The sequence below is a fragment of the Stegastes partitus genome, unplaced genomic scaffold (assembly GCF_000690725.1).
Source record: "Stegastes partitus isolate 25-593 unplaced genomic scaffold, Stegastes_partitus-1.0.2 Scaffold974, whole genome shotgun sequence".
Taxonomy (NCBI): Eukaryota; Metazoa; Chordata; class Actinopteri; family Pomacentridae; genus Stegastes; species Stegastes partitus.
The window spans coordinates 81,429-106,564 of NW_007578705.1; the positions used below are offsets into that span (position 1 = coordinate 81,429).

The window sequence follows — 25,136 nt, forward strand, 5'->3', positions numbered from 1 at the left end:
TTTGACGGACCAACAGAATACACATATTTACATGATGAGTAAAAATATAAAGTAAATAATAGTAAATAAATAAATGCTATTTCCATTTTCTTTAATGTAACGGTTGTTGCATTTCTTTTCTTCATAGTTTGGCAAATTGAATTTATTTAGGTTTCAGGCAAAAACAATATAGATATTCCTTTATACTATAGAGTACTCTGGAATCCCGTTTTATGAGAAGTCAGATATCACTTAAAAGAAAGTTTGCATTTGCAGTCCATCAGACAATAATCTGAAGTCGTGGCTTTAAATATGTGTCTGCATTATAGGCCAAATATCACCAGTGAAAGATAAACTGTTCCAGATGTAAAAAATAAATAAATAAAAAGGTTCACTCATTAAATGTTCAAAATGGTTCAGTAAAAAGTGGCATCATCTTTATTTGTTTTACAATTTGACAATGTAAAGTCTACAGCATGGAGAGCAAACAAGTGTAGAGCACAGGAAGTATCAGGGACAAAATAGATAAGTTCAGTTTCATTTGTCAAATCTCCATTAAAATGTCTTAACAAATCTCTAGCTACAAGTTCCCATGTGTGAGGGGTTACGCAAATGATTCAGTTTTGTTTCATCACACAACTACTATATTCATAGAAATTAGGCTATCCTGTATCTGGTGTGTACACGAGTCCCAACGTAAACATCCCAAAATCCATTCTAAAAGGGTAAAATTCCCCACAGATCTTTAAAAGAAAAAAAAAAGAAAAAGAAAAGAAGCTTACATTCTGCATGATGCACAGAGTGGTAATGTGGTACAACTGAGAGTGAAGGGACTGATATAGACAACAGAAAGCACACCAACCCACACACGCTGACATGCGCGCACACACAGGACAGATTCACATGGAGACAAACTTGCACATAAAAAATAAATTCATAAAAAACAAAACCATCAAAAAATAAAGGTTATGTTTATTTTTGTCTGTGAGAAGTCTGAAGGATATTTTGATATATGAGTGTTAGAAAAAAAGCAAAATGTATCTGATAAACTAATGGACTACACTCTTCGAAATGCAGAACATCTACATTTTCTTTTATGCACAGGAATGTTGGACATTTATTTCATTAAAAAATACAAAAATAAAATTCAAAAAAAGACACCCACAATCCAGAATTATAGTCTGAAGGGGATGTGTTGGACAGGGGCAGAAAGGTTGAGAAGAAGGGGAGGGCAATCTGTGTCTGCTTCAATCTGAGCTTCTTGGGTCTACAGCAAATGACCAGAGTACTGCTTCACACTGAAATAAAAAGAGTGGAAAAATAAATAAAATACACGAGATTCACAAACAAATGACAGTGTAAATATATTGCTATGCAATTGTGGGTGGGATGGAGTCTTGAGAGGAGAAGGATGGGGATGCAGAGCGGAAAAGAGAGACAGACGGCGAGTAAGAAAGACGGGCAGAGAGGGAGAAGGCGAAGATGTGACAAGTGGCTGAAGGAGAGCGAGGAAGAGGAGGAGGAAAACGAGGGGTGTGGTTAGTCCTTGTGTCCAAGCAGGTGCAGCACACTGAAGGAGGAGGAGAGGAAGGAAGAGGGAGGCAGGTTTAGTTACCATGGCAACACTACACTACTCATGAGACAGGGCAGCAGGTCTACAGCTGTATTAGCATTCGGGCAAAGCTCGGATAGCATCAACAAGGAAGTAGTGTGTATTATACGTGCCTACTGGTTGCCAAGGGAGACAGAAGAGGAGGAGCCTGTGCTATTTGGCAGACTGTGATTTGTTGTCGGTTGATCTAACTAAAAACAACAAAATCACTAGTCTTCCACACAGCAGCAGCCAGGGGAAGAATCAATCCACTCCCTGCTTCACAGTGAAACGGCTTAGATGGCAAATAGACATTGTGTTTTTTTTCTCTCTGTTTCTACTCATAATATTCAGTGGATGAATGTGACAGTCAAAGACACATGTCAATCACACTGACCCTTTTTAAAAAAATGTTATGTAATATGTACAACTGTTAAGTTTGCCTACACCTTCACAGCCATTTCATGTAAGAGGAAGGTTTGAACTAGTTGCAGGTTGCATGGGGAAGAAAGGAAGGGAGTTAGTGAAGAAGAGACAGCAGGCAATAGAATTGCATAACCCAACAAAAAGTGGGCTAACTAGTATTAGGATGCAATTTCAGAGGAAAAAAGAAACATTTATAAGTTTACAGTCCCAACAAAGTCGATAATATGATGTTCCATGTATTTAAAGACAGGCAAAGATGATTGGCATCGTACGTTTTTGCAATTCTATTTTAGCATGAGTTTGCAAGAGTGTACTCTCTAAGAAGGATGCATTATACAGAGTAGTATTTAAGATGCATCTCTCATTGATGCAACAATGATGTGAGCTCGGGCCTGGTTAAGAGCCCATAAAACAATTTCATAGAGGTTTTCAAAATGGTTTCGATCTAAAAATACAGGTTAATAGGCTTAATGGGTGCATTCTGAAGAGAAAATGGTTTAACTACAACTAGTATATTCCAAATTTCTACATCTACTAAAACTAAAATCAGTGTACTACAAAGAGACTTGCCTGTTCTGTAGAAGATACTGGGCATTCTGGATCTGATCCTGGGTGCCAGTGATGGTAATGATTCTGTCCTCAGAACCTTCCAGAGGTTCATCGATCTTGATGGAGGCCCCTGACTCATGGCGGATCTGTTTGATCCGCTGGCCTCCCTTACCGATGATGGAGCCAGCCAGCTGATAGCAGGGCAAGAGAAGTGAAGAGGAGGGGTGAGGTGGGGGAAAAAAGAGAAAAAAAGAAAACAAACAAGTAGGCAGAGAAACATTTTAGGCACCGGGGATACACGTGTGTAGATTAAAAACAATGGTGGCAAAGAGTAATGCATGACTGGCAGACATGTTCAAGAAGATATAAGTATAGTTTCAAAAATTCTAGCTATTTTTGTGAGTGTAAATGTGAAAAGATTAACAAGAATCATCATTCTCAAATGATTTCTATTAATTACACTGAATGACTACTATGACCTTGTCAATTGTGGGGTGAATATTGAAAGAGTAGGTTTGTGGAAAACAACACAACATATTGGTCTCTACAACTAGAATATTGTTGTAGTTATTTAGCAGCTGCACACATGACGTACACATACGCACGACTGTCATTATCCTCATGATATTTAAATGACAGAGTGTAGATAACATGATCACATATGGTCATGAAGAATATTGTGTCTGCACATTTAAGTTGTGAGGTAGTGGGTAAAAAACAACAACAAAAAACAGATTTTTTTTTTTTGGTGTGCAAGTTTGTGTTTATATTTGTGTCATTTACTCACATCTTTAGGGATCGTCACTTGTGTGGTGATGACTGGGCCACCCATGTCATTATAGGAGCCACGTCCACCTGATGGCAAGAGGGAGGGGAGAGGTGAAAACCGGAGCAGACAACCAGCGGGAGGGAGTGTGGACACAGTGGGGAAGTAAGTAGAGCACTAAAAATCAATACTTGGCTGCCAACATTATCACACATGGCTCGGCAAATTTTTCAAAATCGTAAAGATTGATGAAGTGTAGAGACTCACCTGACTGGTAGCTATCCCAGGAGGAACTGTTGTCTGAGCAGGAGAGGAAAGAAAGAACAGTGACTCAGTGATTAACACCAAGACAAGATATTTCTGAGACATTTGTAAACAACTATTTTTCTAATTACCCACCTTAATACTAAACATTAAAGCATGGTTATACATTTTAAAAAGCTCTTCTAAAGACATCTGTTAAATAATATATAATTCTGCATGCACAGCCTGAAAATTTCAACATCAATATATATTTTAGGTAAAATGTCATGCCATTTTAAACCACAGTATCACAATAAACCAATAACCCCAACACCTTACTGTTAGCTGCAGTGTCCTATCAGCCAGTTTACCATTGTACAGATATTGTTATCATGTCCATGACAAAATACTTGACATATTTCTAAAAGAGCCCCGAGGCCTGTAGTCTTTAGGTATATTCAGACATATTAACAGCCTTGTGACCACTACCATATAATGTCAGAGAAAAATATAAAGCTTAGCACTTACCATATCCTCCGCCACTCTGTAAAGAACAAACAGAGACACAGACGGGTTACATACTGTATAACCGATTCCTTTCATCTTCCACATAAATGGATAAAGGATTGTAAGCATAAATGTATGGATAATGCAGCAGCCTCGTCCATGGAGTAGACTAAACTAAAAGCCACCCAGTTTTCATCCACAAGACAGACTCCTCCTTCTTTCCTCCCTCCATCCCCCCTTCCCGTCTCTCCTTGCATCTCCATCAGCCCCCATTTTCAGCTGCTATTCAGCTGCTGCTGTCACCAGGGCAACAAGCAATTCAAAAAGCTGTTGCTGAGCAACGGCAGGCAGTATCCTGCCAGCTCTCAGAGAGGGAGAGGGAGAGAGAGACCTTCCAGTCTGTCAACAAAGCGTTATTAGTGCTTAGCAACGAACCATGGCCACCCCCACCCTCCCCACCCCCAACATCCTCTCTCTCTTTGCAGGAAAAACAGGCTGGCCGTGAAAAGTACACAGTAAGAGGGCAATTATAGCTGATTATTATGGGGTGTCTCCGGCTGTGGTGATTATGGTCATTTGGTGGGATGGTTTACACCATGGCAAAACTAGCTTGGATCCATGGCCAGGACTCAGATGAGTGTATGCACACGCGTGTGCGTGAGTGACCAGCTATGACTGTACTGTCAATAAACCTCTATTGTCATAACAGGACAATGGACAATCACAGCATATTGTCTAGTGCTAGGACCAACCAGTATGCTAGCCTGAGGATGTTGGCACCCAATGAGATGCTAGTACCAGAGCTGCATGCATTTAGCAAAGGGTCACTAACCATGCTATCGCTATAGCGATCCGGTCTGCCTCTTCTGTCGCTGTTGACGGGGAGGGGGGGCAGAGACGGGCAGAGAGAGACACAGAGAGAAATGTGGGTTGGGGTGGAAAGAAATAGAAAATGCTTAGAAAAAAATGCTTGACAACATTCCAAAGAAAATTTCTGGTCTAGGTCAAACTGCACACACACGCTGAGCAAGATTACAGTATAAACACATTTCCTCTCAGCCATCTTCCCACACAGTAACAGGAACAGCTCTGACAGTGTTATGGTGAGAGGAGTGACAGGTGGTGGTGATGATGATCAGAGCCAAGGGCTGTTGCTTTTTTCCCCCACGACTTAGCTCAAATAAAGGAATTAGCTAAAGAAATGTGTTCGGATTTACTTGGTACTCTTGTTGTTTCTGAAGAACACACAAGCATGGATGTAAATATCATGTCAAGCTACAGCCTCAGCTTAAATTAATATTACTTTACTTTTGCTTGAAAGCATCTCTCTGTAGCCATGTTGTATTACATATTTATGTATATCACGAATTAAGAAAAATACCAAGCTATTCTGATAAGCAGCATCATCTCAATGTAGACAACTGACACTAAACCTAGAACATATCAGTATGTCATTGTTCTGGTTTTGTAGAGTACAGATGTTCCCATTTTAAAATGTATTGGAACTCTTAAATAGTCTGTCACGCCCCAAAATGACTCTTCTTCAACTAATAATTTCTTATTGTGAACTGGACTTAAGAGAAGAAACTAATTTAAAAGTCTGCCTAAATGTTGCATTTATGTACAACTTCAAATATTAGACAGATCCTCTCTAATTACACGGCAGCTTGTGAAAGCATGCCATTTTGCGAGGGACCCAACTGACAAATGTCAGCTTCACACCAGCACATGACCCTCATACACACCACAACAAATATATTCTCTCAGACCTGGTATGTGTGGAAGGAATAGCAGATTGAATGGGTTACTAACACAGGAAAGACGAAAAAGGGTTGTCATATAACTTTACTGTAATTCCCTATAAAGGACTCTAAATAAGAGCACTGGACAGGTGAATCAGGGACTGAAGGTAGAGGACTACAAACAGAAGTATCACAATGGATCTAAGTATTAAGACTTAAAGATATGAAAAGAGAGCAACAGTTTACAAAGAGTGTTAGTTTCTCACAAGTTATCAGAGGAAGTGGATAGCAGACATATTCAAAAAGCTGTAACAGTTAAGTAACAGGGAAAAGGAATAAAGGATGTGTAGGGATACATCAACACTTTCAACTTAAGTTAAAAACACTGTGGCCAAATCATTTGTCACACTAGTGAATAGAAATTATGCTGAGCACCTGTCAGCACGAGTAAATCATTTCAAACAAAGACCAAAGGGTAAAATGCTGCACAACAGGAAGCACCACCCAAATGGTATTAACAATGGATTGTTGCTTCAGTCAATGACAAAGCACCTATATTTTAGCAAGTGCAGGTAATACAAAAACAACAGAACATCGAAATGTCAAAGTATCCCTGTAAAGATTAGTTAGGACATTTAGTCAGAGGTTTGGGGACAGAAACTTACTTTGACCTTTCATCTGAGCCGCGGTACGAGTCATAGTAACGATCATCTCTGTGGGCAAGATGTAAATGGGGGAAAAAAAGACAAACACACCCAGACATACAATGATGAGCGCATACACTTAATGGAATGATCATCATGAATACCACTGTTTCAAGAGGCGTGCATAGCCTGACACTGGATTACATGCAGAACACTCGACTCAGTTTATTCTATAAAAGACAATGTAAAGCAAGTCTGGTGAACAGAATGCACCTGAATGGAAAATAAGCAAATGGACAAGGATTAAGCTTTGTACATGCAGATGCAGGCGGGTAAAAAGCAAGTGCTCGAGAAGAGGTACGTCTTCTATGTCTAGTATTACAAGAATATCAAACACTTAAAACTCAAGAGATTAACTGGAGAAAAAGACCTCTTAACTTCAAACTGATGAGTGGATTCATGCAGTCATTTTGCACTGTAGTATTCAGTAAAACACAGAATGCTTACAAGACGTTATCTGTATGCTACTCAATTAACTTCACTAAGTGGCTACGTCTTAGGACAAGACTCACATTTATGCACAAGAAAGAGAAAAAGCAGAATTCATGCTTATTTCTTACCCTCTGTGTGGGTGTCCCATGGGCATGTTGCGTCCACGGCTACTCCCCCTTCCCACCCTACTTGGGTGGGGTGGAGGGCCTCGGCGTGGGCTCATCTCATCATAATCGCGGCGGGAGGGAGGCGGGGGTCCCCGTCCCCCTCTGCTCGAGGGCATTCGGTCATAGCCGCGGTCACCAGCGCTGGACCGCCCTCCGCGTATGGGGAAGCCTCCCATAAGTCTACGGCTACTCCCTCTCTCCTCAAACATCATGGTAAAACCTCCATATTCATATGTTTCATCATAGAAGTTGGGGTCATAGGGCTGTGTACGACCCTTGATGGGAGCCTAAAATAAGAAGAGGACAGATACTGACCTGCTCGAGAGTATGAAAGGCATTGTTTACAAGAATTTACCAACAACATCATATTCCTGTTGTTAAAAAGCAGAAAAGGTTTAAAAGGGCATTCAATGCTGCCATTCTGAAACCATTTCCAACAAATTAAAAAATGTAAGTTACAAAAATCAAACATAATTCTAGAAAGGATCACAAAGAAAATAGTCAAATAACGCAAAGCATGGCAAACTACAAGAAGGCCTCACAAACACTTTAAAAGTCTTACTTCAGAGACGAGCTCCAGCATAGTCTTTATACACTCTACCACCCTCTCCGTTTTACCGCCAACCAGCACTACGCGGTCTGTCGACTGGGGACAACACTCCTGAAACAGCTTGATGCTGGTCTTTGTGTTCTGAAGACACACACATACAAGCACATATGAGTGGGTACAGAAAAAAAAAGAATACTACTCCACGATACAGCTGCTTATTCACAAGTAAAAAAAAACAAACTACAAGCACTCATGAAAACACAACTACGTCATTTTAAAATATTTTAAGGCATGGCAGAACACACTACGTACTATGGGCAGTTATTAAATTCTTGCTAGCAAAATTAAAATGTAAATCGAGTCAATAAAGAAGATGAACAATATAAAACAATAACAAAAGAAAAATCACATCCTGTCTGGGTACCTCCAGCTGTTTTCAATTTGAAGACATGTATTCTTGTTACAACTGAAAAACTGCCAACAACAGACACCCATTCCTTGTGTGAGCATACCTCACGGAGCTCCTTGATCTTGGCTCCCTTCACCCCGATGATTGAGCCGGCCAGGCTCTGGTGGATCAGCAGACGCAGCTCACAGTCAAAATCCATGCCATTGTACTGCTGGTACTGTGAGGACATTAAACATGTTCGTACCATGATACAATGCATTTTGTTCCTGAAATAGACTGAAACCTGCCTGGGCCTTATGTCACTTCTTATTTTGGCAAAATCATCTGAGTTAAAGCAGAATATAAAAAGATGGCATAAAAAACACATGACCATATCTCTGATAATGGGTAGCATACGCCCTTATGATGACAAAAATAAAATCTGTAAATTCTCAGTTTGAAAGTTCTTACTGAAATACTTGTAGGTAGAAATACGTTGCAACAGTGTCTCCAAACAGAATGTCGACATAAGCAATCAGACAGGTTTCTTGTTTAACCTATGCAAACCATTTATTTATAAATAAAAACAAGGAGTAAAAATGTGATGGACATTTGCAAAAGACAGTTTGGTGATAACTTTAATTCAGGAAAGACAAAGACAACAAGTCCAGTAAGTGCTCACCTCTTCCAATGTTGGGATAATCTTCAGCAGGATTTCTCCAACGGTCTCAATGTCGGCACTGATGCTCAGGATGCTTCATATTTCATCCACCAATGACAAAACAGAGCACAGCCACACAGAGGGTGGGGTGGGATGCCAGCAAGGCATCGCGGGGGGGAGGGAACAACATTTCAGATCATAGAATTCATGATAACCCCTTTTTTCCCCACAGAAAAACAGCTAAACCCCATTAAAAAACTGTCTACTGAGGCTAACGCAGCGTAATGAAACGTTTAAGTCCAGTGTTTTCTAAACTTTACATGCTAAATTCCTGTTAATTGTACTTTAACTGGCAAAAAAGCTGGCACCCAAACAATGCAATGAAAAGAAAACAGTCTTTTACCAGAGAAAGGAAGTAAAGAGACAAAATTAAAGAGGATCCAAAGAAAAGTGACTGCATTTGGTGACCACTGAAGGGGCAAGACGGGGAGTGTGAGGTTTAGGAGAATCTGGCAGGAATAAGCACCAATGGTGCTAGAGAGAAGTCTAAAGTCCTAAAGCATAGGTTGGTGGATGCACACCACAAAGACTTTGACCAAATAAGTAACCCAAATAAGGTGTCTAACGCGACTTTTAAATTATCAGGAAGGTTAGAAAGTACTAATTAAACCACTCTCCTATTTCTTCATACTTGTCCAATCTTTAAAAATGTGCCCTTCACTGTGATGTTAAATTTTTTGTCAACAAATGTTTGTTGTCTGCACCCACCTAGTGACATAATAAAATAAACACAATGATTGTACTGATAAGGAGAACTTAAGCACAGTTTGTACATGGAAGCAGAATGGGAGGCTGCTGAGGGAGAGTAACAGAGCAGATTATATCATGGTAAATGAAGTCTGCCACCACTCGAGTTGATGCTTTTTAAGGGGATGGGAGAAGCAATTAATATAAAAACCAAAGAATGCAGAGATGAGCGGGACAGAGAGTGATATCCTATACTTTCAATAGCTCCAGCAGTCAACCACCAAGTTCAGATGAAGCAGAAGACAGAAAAGGAAAACACACACAGACACACACGCACGCACACAACACTTGAATCTTAGCTTGAAAATTACGTTTCAGAATGGATGGACAACCTGAGTCTATCGATAACAAGGAGGACATCACAAGGAAAGAATGGGATGATGCGAGAAACAAGTGAGCTGATGAAACTAACATAAAAAAACAAGAACACCAGAATATCCACTCTGAGGGGGGAGGGAAGTGAAAACGCGGAAGATAAAGAGGATAGATGATCATCAATTAAAATAATAGAATAAAATAAAGTAAAAAAAAAAAACTGACATTTTGCACAGATTATAGCAAAGATTTAAAAAGACAGTGGCAGATTGTGGAAAAAAATAAAAAAAAACCCTGACAACACCAGCCTAAGTTTAAATGCTGACGTGACTTTAAAAAATGGCATATAAAAGGATGTTCATATGGCTTTTACAGGATCAACAGGTAGATTTGGACATGAACGCATTTAGGCATTTCGACTCAGGCTAATATACTGTGAGAACAGGTAGGTTAAAATACAGTGACTTGACAGAGGCAGGATGACTATTTATTATTATCTCTTCTTGTTTGTTCGACCTGTAGTCAGGCAGTGAGAGGGAGGAGCTTAGGGACATACCGCTCAGGCCCACTGCTGTCTGGGACTGACACACTGGCATTGTACTGGGCGTGGCATGGGCAGGGGCCAGGGCCATTCGAGCACAGATGTCAATCAAGTAAGGCGCCCATTTAGGGACAGGGCACGATTATGGGCAGGGCCAACCAGGGTGTCAGGTGGGCGGGCGCAGGAGGGGCCATCCAGAACATGGGCAACAGAGGAGGAAGTGGGCAAAAAAGTAAACAGTAAAATAATAAACAAGGGAGAGGGAAGAGGGAAGAGGAATACATTTTTAATATACAGGCTCTACACTGTTCAAATGTGACTTAAATTTGATTCTCTCAGAGATTGGTTTGTCAAAGAGAGAAAAGGAGAAAAGGTGACATTGGAAAATGGGTAATGGCATATTAAGAACATGAAGATTCAATGTTGGGGAATAAACCAGAGACAGTGAGAAAGAGGGGAGGGGGGGACAAACTGTGGAAGGCTAGAGAAAGAGGCAATGACATTGAATGAATCAAGAATTGGCCAAGAATTGGTTTGCCTTAACAGTTATTTAAAAAAATGTAAGCTTAAATGATAGCGTGCGCTGCAGGTGACCTCACGAACTCGGCACTGTGCCCATAAATTTAAATTAGCAAGAGCATCAGTGTTGCCGCAACAGCAGTGTTACAATAAATTATCATTATGGAGAATCAAATAAGACATGAAATTGGGCTATTGTGCCTTGGGTCAGTTTAGCTGAGGCAATCACATAATGGTCATGTGAAAAGAAAAAGATAAAACCTACCCCAAAGGGTTTATCAGGAGATCTCATGAACAGAAGGCTAATAACATGGGCATCAGCTGCCACACCCCTTGTTTACTTGGAAAAAAAACAATACCAATGCCAAATACCAAAATAAGTTTTAATCAGTTATCTTGGGTAATTCTAAAAAGATGCTGTCCTATAGAGGAGGCTGGGTAGGTTTGAGAGGCCAGTAAAGAGAAAAATATAGAATACAAAATAAAACTCTAAACTAAATAAAAAATTCAGGGTGTATAAAATAGGTGTACTCACGTCTGTGCGAAGGGCTTTGATGTTTTTGCCACCCTTCCCAATTACAGCTCCTGCATTCTGAGAATACAAAGAATACTTAGAATAACTGCCAACAGAATAACAACTCAACTATGGTACTGTAATTAACAGATAAGATGCAAGATATTATTACAATTAATGTAAAAAAAAAAAACAAAAAAAACAGTGATGTACAAGTACCTGTAATAAAGTGCAAAAATTAATTATTCAAAAAGGCAGAAATGCGATCAGGGCAACAAAAAGAAAACCACATAAAAATGGAGGGAGTATAAAAAATCTGCAGTCTTACAGACGGGGAGCCCAGAAGAACGAGACAAAAATACCAATAATCACATAAGGGTTCAACATGAAACGAGAAATGAAAGGGAAGCTGATTTACTTTGCTCTGCAGGAGGATGCGAAGCTCAACCATCTCATCCGAGTTCCTGGAGCGCTTGAATGATTTCTGCTCATCTGCATCCTCAGCAGGGCGCTTACCTGGCATAAGGAGATAAAAACACACCCTAACAACTCTGCACATACAACCTTCAACAAGAAAATAATCAAAAAAAGACCACAGAAAGCAGTGAATCACAGAATTACAAGTCTTATATTTACAAAGGCTGTTATCGTATTATAAGCTAAATACACACAAATCACTGTGTGCAAAGCCAGGATAGCCACAGATTTGAAAAAATCCTTCTACGGAAAGATTTAACACAATTTTGGGAGGAGATCTGTTAATGAACAGCTCTCTAAGTATTGCACACACCTGATAGAGAAATACTAAGTGAAAGATTTGAAAGCATACATAACTTGCAGTAATTTCCCAAATATAAATTACAATTCTTTGATTCCAAAACACACACATTTGTCAACAAACTGATGCACTTTCACAACATAGCTGACAATACAAAGGAGTTATGCTTTATACCATTAGTCTCTGAGTTGCTGAATGAAGTGTCGTCTTGCTGATCGATTTCTGAGTCCATGGTCTTCTGACAGAAGCAGAGAAGAGGCGAGCACCTCGGTCCGGGATACAGGTGGCAGCAGCAGGGAGAGAGAAGCAGAAAACGGGTCCCTGTGAGCTGTGGTTGTCTGTCGACATTATAAGAGCAGGGGGAAAAAAACAATTAGACAATTCAAGGTGTGTGATGAAAATCCGGCTACTGGAGGAAGGGATAAAAGGGAAGAAAACTGGCTGAAACTCGGAACTCGCCGATATTTATTACAGGGACAAGGGCGTGTTGATAGGCGGATCTAAATAAGCAAGGACCAAACAGCTCCTACGACCTGTCAGGGAGGGAGAGGCTACGCTTAATACTGAAATGTCGCCGTATGGAAAAAAGGCTCGGTGAATGCAAAGTTTGAAACGCACTAATTACGACTGAACATATTTTATTTAACTGCTGCGTTTGGATCGCTGTGACTGTAAGGCTGGGCAGTATGATTTACGAGCACATATCCAGCGAGTATTAATGACTACTGATATTCAACGGATCTGATATCATTGTAAAGTTATCAGCAGCCATATCAGCACATTAATAGGAGTGTTTGGCCGGAGAGAGAAGCATTGCGCAATGTTCCGGGACGAAGGAAGAGTGCGACTGCCACCGTCCACTAATCAGGAGATGAGTTAATCACTCCCTGACGAAAAATGCAGACGTTGAATGCCAGATCAATAACTAACATAATTAACATTTTAGTGATAATTGCCAAACAACAAGGCGAATGCTCACTTTAAAGAAGTCTGACAACCCATGCCAGGAATAAAGTCGCTAAAACTATGACATTGACTAAACTGAAAGTGAGCTAGCTCGTTTGAAGCTAACTTAGCGCCCGTTACCTAAGCTGTAGTTAAGGTTAGCCACCGGAGCAGCTAACTAAGCTAGAGGGAAGTGCGTTAGCTCCGAGCTCCTTCGCGTTGATTTGAATTAGAGATTTCTGACAATTGTCGGTTGTATTCTTTTCAAACACTTAACCAGTCGCGTATGATACAACAGGCAAATATATCTATGGCTCTGATCAAACGCGAGTAGGTTTATTAAGCGCTACCAACTGATCAATACAAAGACCAACCGGAGCCACTCAAGCTAGCGGCTAGCTAATTTCGCCATGTTGCCATAATTTCGGTTGAGCACAAATGGAGCTAGCCCGGGCAGCTAGTTAGTCAGCGATGCATTACACCATAGGCGATGAAGTGACTACTGATAATATAGTACAGATGTATTTCTTTCTGTAGCACCGGTGTACTTTAAGTACATTGGGCTCAATGTGGCCAAGATAAAAGGGGAAAATATCGTCAAAACACAAACCTGCAGTCCAACACCTCGCTCGTCCCCTTCCTTCTCTACCGAACCTGGAAATATGCACGTTAAGATCAGCTACCGTGAATTCATTGGTTGAACGGAAAGCTACTCAAACATCCGACAGTTGTGATTGGCTGCATCAGATGTCAATCACGAGGGTGAAGGCGTTTCCAAAGTGATACGATCCGCCCTGTTTCCGGGTGCGGATCCGCAATTTAACAGAGACAGCAGGAGCTATTCGTGTTTGCAAGGTTTGACCAGCAATGCTACTGTTAATGCGATTCTTAGAAGTTGTAAGGCTTGGTTGTTTGTTTTAAGATTTCCCGGTGTATAAAAGCGCCTCTGTGGTCATGTAGTGTGGACACAAACCCGAGGCACAAGCGTATCACTGTTGCTAATTCAGTAGGTTGGGTTGGTAAACTTTGGCGCCTTTGCTACTTTCCACAGTAGTTCATGGAAGCAGCCGCCTTCAGCCTTCTCAGGTAATATTAGCACAACGTAATGACTTGATCAAACACGTTTTTCCTGTTTTTCTAATTCACCTGCCTGCATTTCTCAGATCTACTTTTCCTCTCTCCTCCTCAGTGGGATCATCTGCGCAGACACACACCTGTTCATGTCGATGTAACGCCAGAAAAAACATCAAAAACCAATTGTGCCTTATTCTTGTATTAGAAATAATCAGTTAAATAAATGGTGGTTCAGGGAGTTAAAACAGAAAACAGAAACCTCCATTAGGTGTAAATATAACATATAAACCACTTCATGTGTGCTTCACCTGCAACAGAGTGGAAGTACATAATTCATTTACTATTGCAAAGCTTAAAAAATGCACTGTAGTTATATAAGGGAGCTTCAATTTAATAAATACAGAAGTGAGAATTGCAATTAAATATAAAAAAAATAATTGGATAATTAAATATTTGCCTACAGTATTATAGAAACAAAATAAACACCTACTAGAAACTAGAGATTTTTTTGTTTTGTTTTGTTTTGTTTTTTACAGGCAGATAACGGCAGCCAAAGGTGGCCTAAGCTAAGTACATACTGAGGCAGAGGATGGCCCCTGAGATTCAAGCTGTGGTACGTACTACCCAAGCCTGGCTGCAGTCCTCCCAGCATGTCCAGGTGCCCTTTGCGTGGCTAGAAGCCTGCGTGGAGTGGCTACAAGAAGAAGCAGGAGGAGCAGCTCGTCTGTCACAGCAGCAAATCAACCGGCAGGTGGGCAGGATGTCTGACTGTCTAACTGTGTAGTTCAATGCGAAATGATCACACTCTGTGCTGACAAAAAAAAAGGCACTCAAGACCCAGCTGTTTCTGGGGCTTTTTTTTTTTTCTCCTCGCAGTCTTTCTCAGTGGATGGAGTTTGCTCAATTGTTCCGTCTAAGTTGAGAAAATCAAAGGTGGTCATATACGGAAGGGGGGGAAAGATGGTCTCTGGCGTTGGATGTGAACGCCATCTTCAACAGTTTTGTTAGTGTAGCGTTCACACACAGAGAGACCGTCTGTTTCCAGTGCTCGTGCATTCTCTTGTCTAAGGTTTTTGTCTTTTTTACCGGCAGTATGTGTGTGGTGTTCCCCACACTGCAAGTCCAGTTGATCAATCAATTAAAAAAATAGCATGCAATAGTTTTGATATGTTCGTCATCAAAGCCATTTAATCAAGCAAATGTCAAGCAGTTGCCATACCCAGCTCTCAAATGTGTGAATTTTCTGCTTTGTCTGTTTTCATTCATTAAAAAAAATCAATATTTCAGATTTTTATTTACAAGATGTCACCCTGGGCTTTCAGGGTATGTGACTGGCAGTTTTTACTGTTGTTGAGTTTGATGTTTAGCAGAAAATATAAGTAAAGTAGTCCACAGTTTAATTGACAATGAAAATCCATTTTATTTGCAGCCCCACAGCTGCTGCATGTGGTGTAATCCACCTCTCCGCTTCATGTGATGATGAAGTAGATCATTCTGCTTTTCATGCGCACAACTCGAGTGACTAACTCAGATTGAGATGAATAATCTTCCTGATGGTTTGTGTCTCTTTCCTTCTTTTATGGAAGGAAATCCCAAACTCCATGTGAGCTAAATATTTGTGAAATCCTGCACAAATATGCAGCGCGCAGACAGCAAAATTCATTGAACTATGGGGGAGACAAACAACAACCGATGTGTATTTCTATTACTGGCAGCTGAGAACAAGAAGATCATGCTCGAGTAGGTAATGATCAACAAAAGTGGGCGATTGAAGAGTGAAAGAACACCTCCTGGTCTGACAAATCCTGGTTTCTGTTGCAACATGCTGATAGCAGGGCAAAATTTTTGTGTAAACAGCATGAATCCATCCTGCCTGGTGTCAGCTGTACCAGCTGGTGGTGGCGTCATGTGGGGTATGTTTTCCTGCACTGACGCATCATTTGTACGCCACAGTGTCCCGAAATATTGTTGCTGAACAGCTGTGTCCCTCCATGGCCAAAGTCTATCTTTTCTCAAATAGAGACTGGAGGAGGATAATGCTTCATTTTTCAAGGCACATATCATCTCCTCATGGTTCCAGGAACATGACTGTGATGTCGCTTCATTCAAGTGGCCCGCATGGTCGCCAGAGCTTAACTCTATGGAGCCCTTTTCCAATGATGTGGATAAGCATGTTTATATCATAAATGAGAGATTTAAAAAAATCTGCAGCAACTCAATGACACTGAGTCAGTATGCCTCAGTATCTCTGTGACGCTGCTTTCTTTTAGTTGAATCATTTCTTTGGACGATTTAAACTCTTTCAATGGCAACACTGGATCTGATGTAAGGCTTAGTGTGGTTGGTGTTGAGGTGATTTTTTTGAAGTTTCATATAATTAACATTCATTTCATGAAAGTGAATATAACTAGGGCTGCAAGGTGGCTCGATGGTTAGCATCGTTGCCACGCAGCTAGAAGGTTGCTGGTTTGCGTCCCAGTGAGGACACCCGGGATCTTTCTGTGTGGAGTTTGCATGTTCTCCCCGTGCAGTGTGGGTTCTCTCCAGGTTCTCCAGCTTCCTCACACAGTCCAAAAACATGTTGAAGTTAATTGGTGATTCTAAATTGTCCGTAGGTGTGAATGTGAGTGTGCTTGGTTGTCTGTCTCTAAGTGTAGCCCTGTGATAGACTGGTGACCTGTCCAGGGTGTCCCCTGCCTTCACCCTGAGTCAGCTGGGATAGACTCCAGCCCCCCATGACCCTAAGGACTAAGTGGTGTATAGATAATGGATGGATGGATGTAACTAGTTCTTTGTCATGCCACAGAATGGTAAATGTTTTAAAAATACACCAATAACTTGCTATGAGTGACAGAAAAGCCTAAACCCTCATGTGCCTTCCTGCATGACATGAAATTTTAGGTGCTGGACCAGTGGCTGTTGACAGACCTGCGAGACCTGGACTACCCTGTTCTCCCTGAAGGCCTCGCTCAAGCCCAGAAGACCGAGGTCAATGGCACCTTCTGTGTCCAGGTACAGGCTCTGTTATTATATATGTCACAGTTACATATATAATCTCAAAATAATGAATTGATTTTATATGAGAAACAATGGCCACTTATTAGTAGAAAATGTAGACCAAATATTAACCCTCTAAACCCTGAACCATTAGTGGTCATTTTCTGTTCCTGTCACATTTTTCACAGAGTCACAACACTGTGGACTCATTTTTCACTGCAATATAAAGTCCTGCAAGTTTATAGCTAGAAGTGAGAAGAACTCAAAAATGTCTTTAGTGCAGTTTGACAAAGTTAGAATAGCATAAATAATAAAATAAAAAGGGAAAGTTGAATTTCATTGATTATTTATTTACAAAAGTTGTAGAGGTTAAACCAAATACTGGACTATACACTATATGAGCTCCATCTGCTGTAGATATTTTACTTAATGCAAGTTGAATTAGTTTCCACTTTTGTCTACTCTCTGCCTGCAGTTCAGGCAACTGTTGGTCACAGATAAGTTGTTCAAGGTTTGTGCCAAGAAGCACAGTATCTTTAAATAAACAATCTTTCTTGTCAATTTTTTAAAACGAGACACAAAATAAAGTGATCTTGATTAAATTTCACATTTCTAGGCTTACATTTGAATCACAGTTGGTTAAGGCTAAAGGAATGGCACAGATGATTTGTTGAAGGAGCGTCAGAGAACGATTCTTTCTGTTTGTACAGTTTCTGGCGCTGATAAATCGTGTAATCGACCCGTGGGTTTTATAGTTTAGAGGGTTAAAAGGCACCCTTAAAAACATCTAATAAAACACCCTTGTTTAAAACTAACATAGCAATTAGTTTTAAACAGTGCGATGAGGACAATTTATTCTCTGCTGCGGAACACAGGGCAAAGGACAAAGAAAAACCAAGTCACATGTAATGGCGACAACAACAATTAATGAGCACAATAATGTAAAAGTAAAGCACATAGCAGTCCACACCAAGCAAACCAAAAATGATAATTTTCCTACATAATATATTTAATGGAGATGTAAATTTTGAATTATCTGATTATAGTTGGTGTTTGTTGTGTTGTATCAAAGTATATATACTTTTTTAACACTTATTTTTATTTTGTTTTTATTATTTTTTCTTTTCTTCATTGAAACTGGAGGCTGGTTCAAAATACATTTCACTGCACATTGTACCATGTAGGAATGTGTATGTGACAAATAAAGCTTATCTTATCATAAAATATTTGGTTAATTTTTCCAGTCCAGTCAAAGTTAGTTTATTGTCAGTTCTGCTACATGTGTACACATACAGAGAACTGAAAATGAGTCTCTCTCGAACCCTCATGAAAAAAACACACAGTTAAAAAAATATACATACTAAAAGATTTTTAAGATAAACATATAATAAACTGCGAAATATGCAATTTAAACATAAAATAGGCTAAACATTTTTTGCTTAATATCACAGTCATATTCACGTGTCCATGATCAAAGTGTTCCTTTGTGCGATATGGAAAATCACACATCAAGCAGCTGAGGCAAAAAATAGCACTTTAGTGGAATTCAAGGAAAAGATGTGAATGATGTACAGTTAGAAGCTGTATTCTAACAAAGCCCTACTGGAATCCAGTTTTCCTAGATGGTAATTGGAAGCCCAGCTGGAAACCCTTTGAAACAGATTGTTACTTAAATCTAGCAATATGAACATTTCACTAGATGCGAAAGGCAATGCAATCAAAAGGTCTCGTTCTGTTTTAGGTTGACTCACTGCTGGACGTCAGTCAGCCGGCGTATGGTCAGCTGCAGAAGTGGAGAGGCACAGACTGCGGCAACGACGACGTGTCTGCTGTCACACAGTACACCCAGAGGCCCTGGGAAGCCAGACCAACCCGTATGTTGCTCCTGCAGGTCAGTGTTATTTGTCAACTGCACTTGATATTAAAAATCTCCCTTTATTTTAGTATTGGGCTTTTTAAATTAACGCCACAGGGGTCCGAACGGTTTCATCAACCTTAAAAATCCGACAAAATATGAGATGCGCTGTAAGTTGTTTGCATTTTCAACTAAGACCACCTGATGGTCGTAACAAAAGGTAGCCAAGTACTCCCAGCCTCGAAGCTGTAAGTTGAATGTACAAAAAAAAAAAAAGCATATCATCAGTAATTACCTTTAATTACTAGTATGCTTCTGTGCAGTTTTCGAACGAGCGGCTTTCTGCATCAACAGGCATCCCGTGTATGTCCGCGTTGTAGCACAGATTTTTCCTACCATCTCACAACAAACAACAGTGAAGCATGTAGCACTTAGGTGTGAAAAAAAAAGTCCCCGCAAGGTTACTTGTACAAACCTCTGTGGAGGATGGAGCTGTATTATTATTTTTGCTAATAAAAAAAAAGATTTTGACAGCAGTAATCCTGAACCAAAGTTATGCTACAACACCTTTTCACATCATGCATGAACAAGTCTTGATTACAGTGCTGCACTATTTACCAGATTTTATCTTTGTGTGGTTGGTTTGGTAGAATAATAAAGACTTCTGCATCTATTCCTAACTGAATCAGAGTGGACAGGTTCAATCAGGGGGAGCATATGAAAAAGTAAATTGCAGGAATATATGACGAGGACTGTAATTTTCACCTTAGGAAATACACTTGTCACTGCTCTATGATTTTTCAAGAATGGTGCTGGTGTTGCTTAGAAACGTGGCAGTGGCTTTTTTACTTTTTTTTTTTTCTTTTTAATACTGTTTCTCAGACTATTTTGAGCAAGTCCTACAATTCTAGGAGTAATGGGATGCAAAGGCTAATGGCAGTGAAAATTTGTCATGGAACCAAACATAGAGCAGTAATAATTTATTTAGAATATAAATGTCAAATAATAATTTCAGCATCACAAGTTCATCATTTCTGTTTCTTGGTTAAACATTGTGTCTGTATTGTGCAGGTAACAGATGGAGTCCAGAGCTTGGAGGCAATGGAGTATCAGCCCATTCCTGCGCTTAGTACAGCACTCAGGTCTGTAGAACACTTCAGTTTGTCTTGCTGCTTCTAACTTTGCAAAAAAGAAGGGCCGTAGCTCAATAAAGTTTTGTGTCAGTGTCTGTCTTTTTAACAGCTGTGCCTCTAGTTTTATAGTAACACACGCATTCAGGCAACAGAAGGACTGCCGTTTCCTCTTTGTTAATTAAACAAAAGTCAAATGGTTTTCATGCATCTAAATAATTCCCTGACTCCACCAGACCTGGCGCAAAGCTGCAGCTGCAAGGGCGGATAGATTGCAGACTCGGTGTGCTCCTGTTGGGGCCGTCCAACGTTAAAATCCTGGGCGGTGAGGTGGAGGACTTGGTGGACAGGAATAACCAGGTAACTATGACAAATCTATCTTTTTGTTTTCTTCATTTGTTTTTTGTTCAAATCTGGTATGAATTTATTTAGGGACCAATCACTAGTTGATTTTGGTTTCATGGGTCAGTCGCAGATTTCAACCTGTTTTTCTTATAGTAGTGAATTAGATGCGATGATTTATGCAGGTCCATTTGTTGATTTCCATACTACTCTGACAGGGCAGAGTGCTGTGTCGGACGCTGGGACTTCCTGAGGAGGAGCAGCAGCAGCAGGAAGGGGAGGAAGCCCCACCAGCACCACAACAAGGTATATTCAGGAGACTTTGTGTATCTTTCCAGGTAGATCATGTCCTACAAAGGGTCACTAATTGAATAAAGTATGTACACTATGACCCCACAGCAGCTTGGCATCAGTTTGTTGAGAAGTTTAGGTTTTATGTCTGTTAACCCCCCTGAGCCCCAAAACCTGCTGGTGGGTTTTAAAGGCATGTTATCTAGAAAGAAATGCTATAATTACACTTTACAAGCCAGGATCTGTAAGAAAGAGGAAGAATTGTTGCATTGCCTACTTTCTATTTTCTGATGGGCCTTGAACTAATCGTTTGTGACTTCTGGTTCACGTTCAGTAAAATTACCCAACACTGAGCTTAAGATCATAATATTTCATCCAAATCACTTTATTTTATAAGTCTGATTGTAAAGTTTGCCAAAAGCAAACTGTTTGGAACCAACAAGATTACATGAAAGTAAAAATAACAATAACTCCTCATTGTGACGAGAAACCATTAGTGACTCGGCTACAACCAACACTCGTCATGAAGTTTCAGGATGTTTCAGTTCAACTGGACTGACCTGCAGGTTGTGTTTATTCAGAGCAGAAAGAGACAGGTATTGAAAGTCATAGGTTGTAGAACAACTATTCATAACACCTGTGAGCACTTGGAAAAATGTTGGACACGTTGCAAAAATCTCCTAGAACAGGTTTGGGGTTCAGAGAGTTGAGGCCTGTTTAACCATGCTCGCTTTACTCTTCCTGATTTCGACTGGCACAAATCTGACAGTCAATCACAAAGCTTAACCCACTGATTTTAGAGTTCAACATAAATAAGATGCTGTTTTCTTCTTTAGGTAACCAGGACATGGAGGAGCTGGAGCTCGATGATGCAGAGCTGTTGGCCAGTTTGGAGGGTCAGGAGGATGCTGACATGCGTCAGGTTTTACCGCCTCCTGACAGCGGCTACGGGACCCTACGGGGAACCTCCACTCAGTCTTCAAGAAGCTCCTCTGTCAGGAGCTTCGTCTCAACAGTCTCATCCAGGTGGGTGGTTAACAATGTGATGTCGTGACATTTTGATGCTGGAGCTCCTCACTTTACTCTGTCAGGCAAATATATCTTGACATTTTAAATTTCAGAATAATATTTGTCTTCAGAAAAAAATGCCTTAGGCAGAGTTCACCACATTCATTCCTCAGCCTATTTACAAACTTATCTCATGAAATGTTTTTGAGATTAATAGTGTTACTGTCAGCACCTTGTCGTTCTGTCCTGTTGTCAATTCGCAGCCAGTGACAACAACAGCAATGTTTTTAATAGATTCTTACTGAAGACTGAAGAAGGAGAAATAACAGTAAATAAAAAGATTTTCAGTTGGAGTATACCATCCACCAATTTCCTGTACAGACAAAAGCAGCTGAGAATGCAGTGGAACATAAACTGATCGTTTTGAGTTGTAGGATCAAAGTAGTCACAAATTATGATACAAAACGCAAAGCAAACTTTACGGTCTCAAATTATTTTCCATTTGCCAACTTGAGGCAGTCATCAAAGACAAGACTGAACAGTTTTAGGTGAGCTATCTTGTTCTTGTTGTTTCTGGAGTTTTTTCACTTTTTCAAAAGGTTCATGAAAAGTATTCTTCACATTTAAATCTCCTTACCTAGCGGTGCCCCCGGAACAATGAGCCCATTAACACTGATGGCTTAAAAGCTCTTTTCATTCAGTCCAACATAATTGGCTGGTGTCTTTCAGAAGTGAGACCTCCACTCGCTCTTACAGAGGTGGTTTGATCCCGAGCAACAATCGTGGTTCAGTCCAAGGTCTTCATGACGGTGACGAACAACAAGCTTCTGAACTCGCTGACTTTTTACCACCTGACGGGATTCGTCAAGAGATCCAAGATGACAACATGGGAGACGAAGACTTTCCTGATGAAGACTTTGACGATCTTCCTCTAGATGAGTTGGACAGAGCGGTTTTCCAGGAAAGTAAAACCGTCGCTACGCAGTCTCACAGAAACGCACCACATAACGACAGCAGAATAACAGGAAATCCTAACGGTTTGTGCAAAGAAGCAAAACCTCAAACTGCTCAGTTTGAACCACACACTCTGAGCGGCTCCGGGCCACAACTTGGGCCGAGCAACTCCAGATCCGCCGCGCAGAAACGAGACCATCAGGGATGCGTGAGAGCAGCTTCAGGGCAGTTTACCACAACGACTGCCAAACCCTTCGTTTCCCCAGCACCTTCAGAGCCATCAAATGCGTTTGTTAATACTGATGAAAGAGATTTTATGGATGATGACATGGACTGCTTTTTGGATGAAGTAGAAGCCTATGAAGCACAAGGTGGGTCAAATCAGCTCCCTGTTCATCAAGGACCTAGCAAAGACAGAGAGAGTGCTGCAACAGAAACGTCAGCCTCCAGTTGTAGACTGTCCAGCAAATCATCCAGAACACCTTACACCACACCCCAGGGACAAACCTCCACATCATACACCGCAGGATCCGACACACTATCTTCCAAACAAGATCCACAGAGTGATGGCAAAGACTCTGCTGTCACTCTGACCTCTCCACCCTTTACGTACTTGTGCTTGCTAGAACAGCTGATGTCCAAACCACATCCTCAAACCACCGAGATCCACGTCAAAGCTTTCATTGTCACTCTCTTGGGGAAACTGAGCAGCGTCAGTGGTGCGTGGTGTGTCTCTGCTACAATATCTGACGGAACTGGTTACCTGGATGTGGAGTTGTCAAATGAGGTTTTGACGAGTCTGCTGGGATTCTCAGTGGCAGAGAAAGGAGCTCTGAAGCGAGATCCAGCCCGGAGAGGTGAGCTGGATGCCGGGATGAGGAGATGTCAGGAAGAGCTGGTTGACATGTGCTGTGTTATGACCATTGTGGTTGAACCAGAGGCGAGGAAAGCTGTGGTGACCAAGGCAGACCCTGTCAATGAGAAAATAGTTCAGGAACTGGAGCAGAGGGTGAGAGACAGGAGAAAATAAACACAGAAGTTGAGGGGAAGTGGGCGATAATGAGAAAATTACAGGCGGCGGAAAAGTATATTACCCTTAAGCATATATGAAAAATTGCCAACAAAATTGAGGCAAATATAACATCACACAACAGCCTTGAAGGTTTTCTTTCATGTAGTGAAACTGAGCTACTTTTTAAGGATTGATCAACCTGAACCTCTGCTTCAGATTTAGAGAACAGAGAATTAGATGTCTGGTGATCATCAAGCAGTGTGTTGAAATGGATCCCATGTGCTAAATGAACATGTGACATTCTGACATTTTTCATTAGAGGATTTCCAAAAATTCCAAAAAGCAAAGATATAACTCTGCTGTTTAAAAATCGATAATAATTGTTGGTTATTATTGGTTTAGACAGCCCACAACTGAGCATCCCATATTCTATGTAACATTAAAAACTGCTCGGAGAGGAGAGCGAAACATGTGAGCTAAAGAAGGGAAAGGCGGGTGTTTATATTCTGATTGTGGTAATGAATTGCCAGCCTTTGCATTCACTCAGTACAACGATTACTTCTGACTGAAAAGTGATTGAATATCCAGGGGCAGTGTGGGTCTTTAATAAACTCCCTCAGAGGAGAATGAGAGGAAAGGAAGATAAAGGAGAGGCCATGAGCTTCGATTATTGCTGTTCATTATAGAGCCCCATATTTTTTATTTTTTTGTCTTTGATGAACACACACACCACAAATTTCATGTGTTGCCTGTATTTACTGTATATTGAAATGAAATTGCCCTGAAGGTTTTATGGTTGTCTTTGACACTGACTAATAAAACATATGTTGCTAAGTTTATCTCTCTGTTTTTCCTCATCAAATACATATTGCATTACTCAACATTAGGTGAAGGCAAATCAGACTGCTGCACTGATGCATGGTGTTTCATTTGGTTTGTAGCAGTTTTATTAAATGCACCTTTAGGATATGCATTGCTGAAGCCCACATATTGGTAATTAAAAGTACCCATGTGCCATTATATGATGCTGTACCTCTTTCAGATGAAACATCTCAACAATTTGTACTATACAAATTACTTTGCGTCATGTCTGCTACCATACAGTATAATTAGGTGGCAGTTTGTCATACTTGAGTGTCTTAGGCGTGATAATGAGCGGAGGAGACGCATCTAAAGGTACCACAGGGAATGTATGTTAGTCTGTATGAGTGCTTATATTTGTGTTTCTTTGTGCACTGGCGCAACGCGGCATGCATGTATGTTATTGTCTTCTGCCGCTGTGTGCACTTCCATTCCAGGTAGCCGGTCTCAGTTCATTAAGGGCTAATCAGGTTGAACATCTAAATCAG

At 40.6% G+C, this 25,136-nt stretch overlaps 2 protein-coding genes across 2 annotated transcripts; one reads left to right on the forward strand and one right to left on the reverse strand.

The window, feature by feature from the left end:
* Positions 1–394: 394 nt before the first annotated feature.
* Positions 395–13,788, reverse strand: hnrnpk (heterogeneous nuclear ribonucleoprotein K). The gene is made up of 16 exons (XM_008294578.1): positions 13,735–13,788; positions 12,354–12,517; positions 11,820–11,917; positions 11,423–11,479; positions 10,384–10,427; positions 8,727–8,799; positions 8,169–8,282; positions 7,669–7,797; positions 7,068–7,393; positions 6,469–6,516; positions 4,894–4,933; positions 4,083–4,098; positions 3,579–3,611; positions 3,333–3,400; positions 2,567–2,736; positions 395–1,277 (listed from the first exon to the last, which is right to left on the reverse strand). Exons 2-16 carry the CDS (start codon positions 12,409–12,411, stop codon positions 1,247–1,249), a joined length of 1,305 nt encoding a protein of 434 aa, XP_008292800.1. The 5' UTR covers positions 12,412–12,517; positions 13,735–13,788; the 3' UTR covers positions 395–1,246.
* A 161-nt stretch (positions 13,789–13,949) lies between these two features.
* On the forward strand, positions 13,950–24,626 carry rmi1 (RMI1, RecQ mediated genome instability 1, homolog (S. cerevisiae)). Its single transcript, XM_008294579.1, has 9 exons — positions 13,950–13,979; positions 14,735–14,949; positions 17,100–17,210; positions 18,937–19,086; positions 20,122–20,192; positions 20,417–20,540; positions 20,741–20,828; positions 21,650–21,839; positions 22,551–24,626. Exons 2-9 carry the CDS (start codon positions 14,788–14,790, stop codon positions 23,803–23,805), a joined length of 2,151 nt encoding a protein of 716 aa, XP_008292801.1. The 5' UTR covers positions 13,950–13,979; positions 14,735–14,787; the 3' UTR covers positions 23,806–24,626.
* Positions 24,627–25,136: the final 510 nt, after the last annotated feature.